General features: G+C 40.4%; 1 protein-coding gene across 1 annotated transcript in view; it reads right to left on the bottom strand.

Moving 5' to 3' along the window:
* Nucleotides 1-247: 247 nt before the first annotated feature.
* Nucleotides 248-11274, bottom strand: part of htr7c (5-hydroxytryptamine (serotonin) receptor 7c) — a 38329-nt gene continuing 27302 nt past the window's right edge. Inside the window, exon 2 of the mRNA XM_050050087.1 lies at nt 248-2455. Within this exon, the coding sequence (XP_049906044.1) occupies nt 1717-2455 (739 nt within the window). The 3' untranslated portion in view covers nt 248-1716. The remainder of the gene's footprint in view (nt 2456-11274) is intronic.

The following is an 11274-nucleotide window of genomic DNA, read 5'->3' as shown; positions in this document are numbered from 1 at the left end:
TCTAGCAGACCTTAAGGTGTGTCTTTATTCCTCATGATATACCTATCAGTCTAGTAAGTGAGGATAATGAATTTTGTATGTCAAACTATGCATTAGGCTTTTGATGGGGATACACTCTGTGGGGCTAGACAGCAAGGAGACCTGTGCGGATTGTCTCCTGTTTGAAAATGAGATTCCAGTCTAGCGAACCAGGTATGTGTGTTTTGATGTATATCATCTGAGGTTATCAATGTAGGTCACAGTGACATTTTAACCAAGTGTGTCTTTATTTACAAAGTGATGAAATGCTTTGCCACTTCCCCAGCTTGTTCCTGAAGGTAATGACAAAGCAGTCAAACAGAGCAATCACAGAGCAGTTGCAGACAGATTGATCTCAGACAATATAAAATAGCAGTTAATTACAAAATGATGCAAGACAACGGTATGTCTGTTTGGAGGAAATGTACAGAAATCTCAAAAAATCGAGGTAGAAAAAGCACACACTGCTCGACTGATGACATTTGACACAGGTTCATACAGGTCACCAAAGAGTTCATATGGGAGCGATGTCAGGAGGGAAGTGACTGCATCCTGATTCCAAATTTCGATAGAAATAGCGTTGACAACCAATGCAGCAAAAGAGTCTCAAGAACATGTGAATTCTTAAAGTGAAACTGCAGAGCTCAACAGGTTTGTTTAGCTGTATAACACCAGTTAGGTCAGCAGCCAAGTGTGGTATGGAACCAATCCAGGCAAAATAATAAGAGTGAAAAATCTCCACAGTATCATGGTTTCTGAAACATACAGCACTGAGTTCATTCTGAATTCAAGTGTGCGGGTGAAACATGGAAACACTTCTGCCAAACTGTCATTCACCATTCAGTGTGTCTTATGATTTATGTATACAGTAGCATGTATGACAAGTATGTTTCATGCAGACAATAAACAAACTACTTTCAGTTTCTTTTTATAGCAACAAACACTGAGATTTCATGAATGAAAAATGATCCCTTCATGTTGCAGTTTAACACCATTTTCCACCCACCTTCATTCCTTTGGCATCACCACATTTTAAACATTCGTGAAACATTTAATGTGCTCCTGTTAAATTTAGTGAGAGGACCAAATTGAAAAGTATGACTGGAGAAAAAAAAAAAAGATATAAATAATATCAAATCCTGGCACAAAGCACAATACACCTCAAAGTGTTCAGTTGCTGTTTGAAATTAATCTGGGTTGTGCTCAAATGCATGTTTATATAAAGAAGTTCAGAAGATACTGTGCCACAAAACAAATGTTTTTCCTTATCAAACATCGATTTTGTTAATATACAGAAATCTGTCTGCTTTGTGTTCCCACAGAAAGCCCTAGGATGATTGACTGTGTTTACATGTCATTTCCTTTGTCACTACATTATCCTTCCATAAATCCGGAGCCAGGACAGAATTGTGGCATATGCACAAAAGCAGTGTCGACTTGAATAGCCCATCAAATATGCTCTATGATTTCCTTTCCCAAAATAGAATGACTGAGTCACACACACAATGAAGTGATCGTGCTGTCTCCCTGCCTTTGCAGAGGGGCCAGAGAGCCACCAACAGTGACTCCCATTCTGTCAGTCTTTGTCTTATCTACAGGCCTGCTGTGTACACGTGGCCCTTTAAGCACCAGGCGTACAAGCACAGGGCCGCCGTTCCCCACTTTCTGAGAGTCAATAGGCTGCTGTAGTATCCTGCTTTAAACCTTGAGAGCCTCATGCACGCCCACAGCAGACAGTCGGCGGTTGATGTTGCGATAACGACAGCGAAGAAGGTCACGATAAGTGGAGCGCAGGTCTCTGTTGAAGAAGGCGTAGATGAAGGGGTTCATTAGGGAGTTGGCGTAGCCTAACCAGAGCAGCGTGCGCTCCAGCCAGATGGGCACACAGCTACACTCCACTCCACAGATAAAGGGCCTGGCAGTGGACAGGATGAAGAACGGCAGCCAGCACACAGCAAAGACCCCCACAATCACCCCAAGTGTCGTCGCTGCTTTCTGCTCCCGCTTGAAGATGGAGATGTTTCTGCGCTCACGGTTCAGCAGGCGAGACAAGGCCGCGCACTCCTCCGCCACACCGGGTGGCTTCAGGCCCTGCATTCGCAGTGCCTCATTAGTCACTGTTTCGAGACGCTCACGGCGCGAAAAGTCAGTGAAGCGGTGTTTGGCTCCACTCTTGCGGGCTGCCCTGAAGATCTTGTAGTACATGACCAGCATGACCAGCATAGGGATGTAGAAGGCTACAGCTGTGGAATAGATGGTGTAGCCAAAGTCTTGGCTAATGAGGCACACACCGGCTGTGTGGACGTTTTTGGCCCAGCCACAGAAAGGTGGTAGGGTGATGGATGCTGACACCAGCCACACTCCCAGGATCATCTTTGCCATCAGCTGACCGTTCTGCCGGGCTGGGTAGGTGAGGGGCCGTGTGATCCCCAGATATCTGTGAGGAAATGAGACAGCAGAAGTATCAGTACCAACCTCCAGGCAGATTTTCAACAAAGGACTAAAAGCAGTTGACGCTTCCTTGATGTTTTATCTATAAACCCTTTAATACCCTGTCCAGTGAAGTAGCTTTATCACAGCAAAAACAAAGATGATTATTCACCTATCATATATGATGCACCCAGGCACTCTGCTGAAGCACAGAAACCTGCTGCCCATCTTCATTGGGACGAAACTGCAGTGTAGTATTATCAAATACATGTCCACTCATTTCAAAGACAGACATTTTAATGAGAGGTCATAAGCTCTGTCATTGCCTGGAGGGCCATTAGCTGCTTTTCTTTGGCTTTGTAGGAGCTTAGCAGGTAGAGAGGGAGCTATCAATCAAACAGGCAGCTCGGCAGTTTCAAATAGCAGCTGGAGGTGTCAGGAAAATAAAGATAAAGTGAGGTGTGAAAGGCTTGAATTTGTACAAAACAGGGAAAATAGCCACTATTCTGGCAAAATGATAAATCTGTGTGTACATGTCAATGTGTGTTGGCTGCATGCCCACAGCCTTCATCAGCATCAAATGCGTCATTGATGAAAGCTGTATACTTGACACTCCCGGCTGTTTTCCTAGTTTCCGTCTCCAGTGTTAATCACAAGATAAAAAGCTTTAGAGATGCGATCAGCACTGTGGACATCAAATTCCGCTCAGTTAGCCTGGGCGGGATCCTTTACTTCTTCAAAGTTTTTAGATGTTGAGTTTATACGTGTCAGGTGTGATCTGAAGGTGTACACATTTCCCTTAATGTTTATAAAGCACAGTTTTGTGATTGTTACAAATGCCATCGGACAGTGCAAAATATGTACTTAATATTCTGTTAATTTCAGATTAAAGGACAGGAATTAGATGGCACTCAGCTTGTGGTGCTCAGAGCACCAAAAAATACATTTGAAAAACTCGACAGCAATGTCTCTTTCCAGAAATCATGACCAGGTTATTCAAGATAATCCACAGACCTTGTTGAGCAGTTTAATGTGGGAACTATTTTCTTCTTACGGAACTACGCCTGTCAACCTGATCACCATGCAGAAGGAAGCATGCATCTACTGCTAGCTCACCTAGCACCACTGAGCTAGCTGTTGTTACAACTCAGCCAAGCAGGACACCATTCATGTTTATATATTGCGCTGTAAGGAGCATGAGCCTCTCGTCCATGAGTAGATGCATTCCGTCTTCTGCAAGGTGATACATTTTGTGGGTGTAGCTCTGTAGATAGAAAATAGTTCCTATGTTGGACTGCTCACAACAAGGTCTGTGGATTATCTTGAGTAACTGGGTCATGATTTCTGGAAAGAGACATTGCTGTTGAGTTTTTCAAATGTATTTTTTTGTGCCATTTAGTTCCATTATATTGAAGAGAAGACAGACATCTCTATGGCTGATATCTCAAACATTCAGCAACTCACACCAAAACAATCTAGATTGATAAATGGCACTACAGGTAAAAGGGAAATATATGTATTTTAAATTTTGAGGTGAACTGTGTCTTTAATGCCAAAATGACTCTGAAATCCTTTCCAGTTCTTTTTAAAACTGTATGGGTACACAGTAGCTACAGCAACAAGAAGTTATTTGCAAATACAAAATAGTAGTAATCCAAATTTTTTGTTTGCCACAAGCTAGCTGGCCTCAGGAAATATGGCACTATAGTCCAGCATGTCTGCTGCACGCTGTAGCTTGTTAACAACTGACAACACACAGTGCAAGTGGTATTGATCAAGATCAGAATCACTTGGAAAGGACAATAAGGCTACAACTGCACTGCAGCTGAAAGCACTCGATCATATTCCCACCGTACCACCACACACACACACACACACACACACACAGAGCAAGAGAGAGAGATCTGACACAGATCTGATGTTTTTTAATCAGCTTAAAAAAGCCGCACAGAGTCACGATTTTTTTCTCTTTCAGTTCCTATCTGGACCACATGTATAATTCGATGGGCACTTGAGGCATGTGACCTACATGGCATTCATATCAGATTTTGTCAGTGTTGCCATGACAACAAGTGAAACGTCAATCATTTATCTGAGACAGGTGTCATTATTTTGTCGCCCCTGGCAGCTGGAGTGGACGAGTGGTGGCACAGACGACCATGAGACACTAGAACGGGGAAAAAAGTCAAGTACACTTCCCTCATTTCAGCCAAAACTAAACTCACATTTTTTTTTGTTGCATTGCTGTAAGTTAAATTTGGCATGGGATATAAGTGACAGCGAAAATAGAATAAATACCATTCATGAGAAATCACATATCAGAAGCCTTGACAGTAACTTTGTGGTTCCCAGTTAAACTATTATTAACACTGTTACACAGTCATTCCTAAAGATCCCCTTGGCTCTGGGAGTGATGTCAAGTAGATGCAAAACAGATCCTGAGATGGGTACACTCAATGCTGTGGGAATTCTTTGGAATACATAATGAAAACTCAGTATTGCAGCACTGTCTGAATGCACTTTTCAATAATGAGGAAGGTGGTTGTGTTGCTTTTTTGGGGGGAGATTTGTGTGTCTTTGGGGGGGGGGCAGTTCTCCACAAACCTATGACTCATCTTCAGCCCTTTAGAAGGCAGAGCTGTTTTCAGACACACTCTCATTGGATACAAAATCCTTTCACCATCCTTTAGAGACAAACAAATGCCAGGTTGGATAAGACAGCACGCGTTTTAACACTTCATTACACAGCTTCTTGCTTGTATTTTAGCAGAATGAGCTGAATCAAACGTCTGTGGGACCTCCGGTTGGTTTTATCTTGTTGGTTTTGACATAAAGGGATTAAAGGGACAGTTCAATCCAAAATCAAAAAAGACACATTTCCTTCTTACCTATAGTGCAATTGATCAAACAGGACTATTTTGGTGTGAGTTGCTAAGTATTAGAGATATCAGCAGTAGAGATGTCTGCCCTTGAATATAATGGACCTAGTTGACGCTAAACTTGTGGTGCTCAGAAGGCCAAAAAATAGACTTACTTCCATCTGCATGGCCATTCAGTTAGCAGGTGCAGTTTGATAATAGTTCCTACATGAAACTGCTCATAACAAAGTCTGTAGATTATCTTGAGTAACCGAGTTATGATTTCTGAAAAGAGACAATGATGTTTTTCAAATGTATGTGAACCAATCTAGTTTCATTATATTTGAGAGAAGGCAGACATCTCAATGGCTGATATCCCTAACACTCAGCAATTACACCAAAACAATCTAGATTTAGTAATAGCACTACAGGTAGGAGGAAAAATATGTATGTTTAATTTGGGGGTGAACTGTGCCTTTAAACTTTTCAGACCTGTGTGAGCCAGTAACAGGATATAGCATTTATGAAAGGTATGTATGAGCATCACAAAACTATGTTATCATATGCACAAACAATAATGACAGCACAACAATGTAACAATAAACATAAAAAGCATGTACAATATGTAAATATAACAAACTAATGTAAATGTAACATGCAACATTAAAACTGCAAACAGATTTTTTTGGCCACTTGGGGGCACCAGAAACAACCTATAAACACAAAACTGACATATTAACACCTTAAAGTTGACAGGAAAAAGTCCAATATTCACTCTGCTTTTAGCTCTGTTTTTCTCTCCTGAGGGAAATACCTGACTTTTCAGCTGCTAAACGGCCCATTATGATCACCAGCTAGTTGCTAATGTTGTCTGTCTGCTGCCTGGGGATGGGCAGGAAGTGTACAGTGGGTTTTTAGAGCTTTTTATCTGAAAACAGCCACCTGATGTGGCTCAAATGCTAATGAGAGCTGTGAGAGTGACTCTAAACAGTAAAGTTGTGGACCATAAAACTAAAACAATGAGTCCTAAGATAATAAAGGCTCAGTAGCGCTGAGAGAAATTGCAAAAAGCAATAACCTCTGTAGTTTCCAACCTACAAGCGAAAACACTTACATTGCATGCAGTCGTTTGATCCATTGATAATGTCAAGATGAAATGAAAAATGCCTTTTAACCCTTAAAGATCACATCCTCTGACATTTTGTGCACCTATTTAACATTATACGCCTAAGGAAAATTACAAAAAAATCCATTTCTTCATATTTCTATATCAAAATCCAATAATGTTTTCTCTCTGTAAAACAAATACGACGTAAGCTAGTAACAAGCAATTTTAGCCAATAAAATCACAACATCCACCCATCAATCAATTTGCAATGTTTAAATTTACAGAGTGAGTTAGCTGGCTAGCAACAACATAGTACGTCAGTGTGTCTTTGTTTCCCCAAAATACCGTTGTAATGGGTCTGCTGGTTAGATTTCATTCACTTGAGGAAAGTGGTAGCTGTGATGGCTCCATGTAACATATGAAGCCCCTCATGTAGAGCATACAGTGGGCTTCGTCACTTTCTATCTCCCTACACATTTGGGAGAAATTTTCCTTGAGGGCTTTCTATCAGAAAGGGATCTCTTGGTTAAGTTTAGGAAAAAGGTTGTGGTTTGGGTTATAATGAACTGATTCCTAGCAGAAAGGGCTTTCTTCGAGAAAGGCTACAGGGAAACTTCTGCCTCTTGCAACCGATACTACTTTCCCGTTGGTGTACACCAATAGGGAGACATTTTTAGGTCACGCCCACTTCTCAACGATCATACCTTTCTTTTTATTTCCCGAACAATGTGGCTGAGGTCTAATTTGTTCATCCATTTAATGAAATGAATTAATTCATTCATCTCTCCCTCATCCTTTTCCTGATCTAATGCTGAAGGAGGTGTGTGTTGAGCCAGCAGTCCTCTGTAGCGCTGCATCACACTACACCCAGTCAAAAACAAAAGATATGATTTAAATCCCTCTTGTAACTGTACACTGACCAAATATTCCATTTCACTGGGACATACGTCACAATACTTCTGTGTTGCTGCGACTTTAATAGAGAAATATTTATAGAAGCAGTTTTAAGAAACATTATTTTTCAGCATTGTATCTGCAATATATATCAAATGTAAAAATATACAAAATTGTAGCATATTTTACAAACATGTTGTAAACCAAATGGGAAACCTCACACCTCAGAGGAAGCACATAATAATCATGCAAAAAAACAGTGGCAAGGGATTATAAACACTTCTCTCGCTCTAAACAGTAACAGTGACACACACAGGGAGTTTAGAGTGTGTTTTTTCATATCTCCGGAGGATTTGGGACATATCCGCAGCCACAGCAGCCCTCGGGGATTACCAAGCCACTGACAAACAGTGTGCCCAAGCTAATGGAGAATTCCATTACTTCCGCTAGGCTACCAGCTAGGGCAGAGTAAAGTGAAACGCTGTAAGCGGCCCCGGTGTGCAACAGTCGTCAGTCATCTCCAGGAGCACTTCTCAAACCTTTTATGTCTGAGAGGGGATACACAGTGAAATATTTACCAAGCTGCAGTTGGCTCGGGCGGAGGAGAAGTAAATTTAGAACAGGATCTCCTAAAAAAGAAAGTAACAGGTCTGGGGGGAAGTCTGTAGAATTACATTTTTTTCCCCCACAGAAACTCTCCGCTGGAGATTCCTCACTCATTCATCTCACTGAGGCATTTAGAATTCCTATGTCTTGAACTTGAGGGCAATCCATAATGAGCCTGTAAAATAGGGCAGTATTGCCCATTTTAGGGAGAGGATCTTTTTATTACAGTCTATCTGTGTGAGTGAAGTGGGCACAGAAATGCAGACTTCACCAGGAATCAAAGCATTTTGGTTGAAGAACTGTCTCTTCAAGAACTGAGAGGTGCAGTTTGGCTGCTTTTCATCCAGCAGTCAGTGTGTATTCACTGCCTTCATGCTCAGTTTGTTTTACATAAAGTGAATGAGAGTGCTGAGAAATGGGGAAAATCTGAAAATACCCCAATCCATTGTTCACTCTCAGTATAAACTCTTGTTGCTGCAAAATATTTGAAATAAAATCTTGTTTTCTTATTGATCTGTTTTGGTGTACAGTGTTTTAATAATAGATTTTACCATCTGCATTAATTCTAAACCAGTAAGGTTTAGGTAAAAATATAAATGTGTTCTTCTGTGTTGAGTTTGCATGTTCTTCCCATGTGACATGGGTTTCTCCGGCTTCCTGCCACAGTCTAAAGACATGCAGGTTAGGTTAACTGGTGACTCTAAATTGCCCGTAGGTGGGAATGTGAGTATAAATGGACTAAAACATAAATGACAACTGAAATGAAACAGTGTTTATTTCAACAAAAGTATCATCACAGAGTATTTATACTGAGCTACCCTAGACGGAAAAGTACTAAATTTGTCTAGTGAGAGTTCTGGGATTTCTCTGACATTAGACAACAAACCTCAGTCCTCAAAGAATGCTTCAGCTCTCCTATTCTATTTGAGGAACCTCCGTAAGACAGAAATTGAGCTGCTTCTCTTACAGAGCACACTGCACAACATGAGCTGAGCTGTAATTTCCTCCTCAACAAGGAAGCAACGCAGTAATCCCATCTGTTTCATACTTTACACTGAATTCAGCCTTACTCTTTTTAGATCAAACAAACCTGTGCCTGTTTAGTTGAGGTCCTGTTTTGTTCTCTGACTTCTGCTCAGATTAAGGTTGAATGAGCGAGTAAAATAGCCACAGTAGTTGTTTTTTTGTTTTTTCTGTCTCATTTACACTCTTACATAAGCCAAACTGAGTCATCCCTGGACAGACGAACTTCTTCCCTCAGATATGTCTGTTAACTCCAGCCACAGGACTGCCAGCTTAGGTCAGACTGGTGTCAAATAGTCTGTGAACAAGTGCTGGCACTTACTTTAGCTGACATGTAAAAGAGGATGCTTAGAAATAGCCACCAGAGACAAAAGAAATGTTTATCAGAAGGTGTATATGTTAAATTTTTGTATACCTTGTGATGACTAAGGACCCAATCTATGCTTAATACATATTTATGATAAAATATGAAGGATTGGAGGGATTGCATTACCCTAGTATCAGAGCAATAATGCTGTATGGGCTGTTGAAGACAAGGATAGATTTTCATTCATTCTGGTTTTGATAAAACAAACCACTGAACCTTAGTATTTCTAGCCAGGATAGCTGCATGGGATAGGGATAGCATTGTGAGTCGGTCAGTTAGTCCAACCCTTCGATCCAGACTGAAACGGCTATTAAATGTAATGCCATGAGATTTTATGGAGACATTCTCTCAGGAAATAGAGGCTCTAATTTAGTTATCACTTAGCTCTTCCTCTGGCAACCCCTGCAAATCATATTTATATATATATTCAAAGTTTTTGTTTGTACGTTTACGTATAGAAAGTAATGCACCACAATTTGTATATAACATACATAAAAATAAGCCAGTAATGTGTGGTTATCTCATGTAATCAGAAAGGCTGAGATTACGTGACCAATATGCTGATGGGAAAAAAAAAACGTAAGTAGTATGACGAGTAAAAGTCTGCGTAAGGTGGCAGGTTGGCTTGGTGGATGGTTCAAACAAGAATAGGACTTTCCCCCAGGAGACCAGTCATGTCCCATGTGAAGCCAAGTTAACTTTGAGTTATTTTAATGTACGTCATCACCATATCTCTTTTCCTAAACCTACCGATACTTTACTTGCCTAAACCTAACCTACGTAACTTTATGTTCATATTGTTATTCATGGGGCACTAATTCTTTAGATATCATACAAACCATAGTATGAGGACATATTGTTTTATTTTGAGTGCTAATATCTGAATTTTAGCATGCCAATATGCTAAAATATGATGGCAAACACTGTGAACTTTATACCTGCTTAACAACAATTAAAATATGAGTAAATGATGACTTCTATAATTTAGTTAGAGCCAACTTTCCCTTTAATTTTCATCAAATATGATACTGTTAACTTTGAATTTTTATATGGTCATAGGGTCATTCTGAACAAGGTAACACTGAAATTTTCAGCAAACCTCTTAAGGAAAACATTTATTTATTCAATTTATGACAGTTTTAAAAACATCTTTAATGTGTTACAGTAACATTTGAGTTCACTTTCCATGTACAGTACACTACATGAAATTTTATGGCTAATTTGGTCAGGGACATTTATGGTAGAAATCCATTGTGCTTCTCAGCAAACCTATTATACCTTTTAAATCTAACCAGTTTTATCAAATTAGGACTTCTTCCCTGTCGTTGTAACTTGTTATTTATATAATGTGTCTTTCTTCGTCCTTTTTGGCCAGACAAGGTGCCATAAAAGCACAAATAGATGCACTTCTAAATCCAAGCGGAGGCTAGCCTGACTAGGTTTTACACAACGCTGTTGCGCTGTGCTGCTCTGACTGCCTTTCCTTGTGTTGTCAGTGTGCTCTTTTTGTTCCGTGATGTTACCAGTTACACATTTGTTTTTCATTGTGTGACAAAAGTCACACAGTCAATGCCTAAGAGTTTGCAGTCTTGGTTTTGAATCACCAATTAGTGTAAGATTAGATGAACACAGGGGCGAAAATCCCATTTCATAGTTGGGGGGGACAATAAACAGTAAAATTTTAGAGAATAATTCCAGGGGGGGGACAAGGAAAAAAAAGTTGTAGCCTGTCTTTTATACAACATCTTTTACCGCAATTTGACGCTTTAATCTTTTCTCTATCTCTCCAACAGGCAGGCATAGGACATTTCTTAGCACTGGCTGAGTCCACCTGCACATGTCCAGATTTAAAACAAAATGACTGAAATCAAATTAACATGTACACAACGACAACAGTCAGGTGCGCCGTGCTGTCCAAGGTGCTGAGTGTGTCTGGAGCAGAGCAGGTCTCTGTCTCCCCGTGCGCAGTA

Source organism: Epinephelus moara, chromosome 8, assembly GCF_006386435.1.
Source record: "Epinephelus moara isolate mb chromosome 8, YSFRI_EMoa_1.0, whole genome shotgun sequence".
In the NCBI taxonomy this organism is placed as follows: Eukaryota; Metazoa; Chordata; class Actinopteri; order Perciformes; family Serranidae; genus Epinephelus; species Epinephelus moara.
The sequence above is the reverse complement of the archived record's forward strand: the minus strand, read 5'-3'. Positions and strand labels throughout refer to the sequence as shown.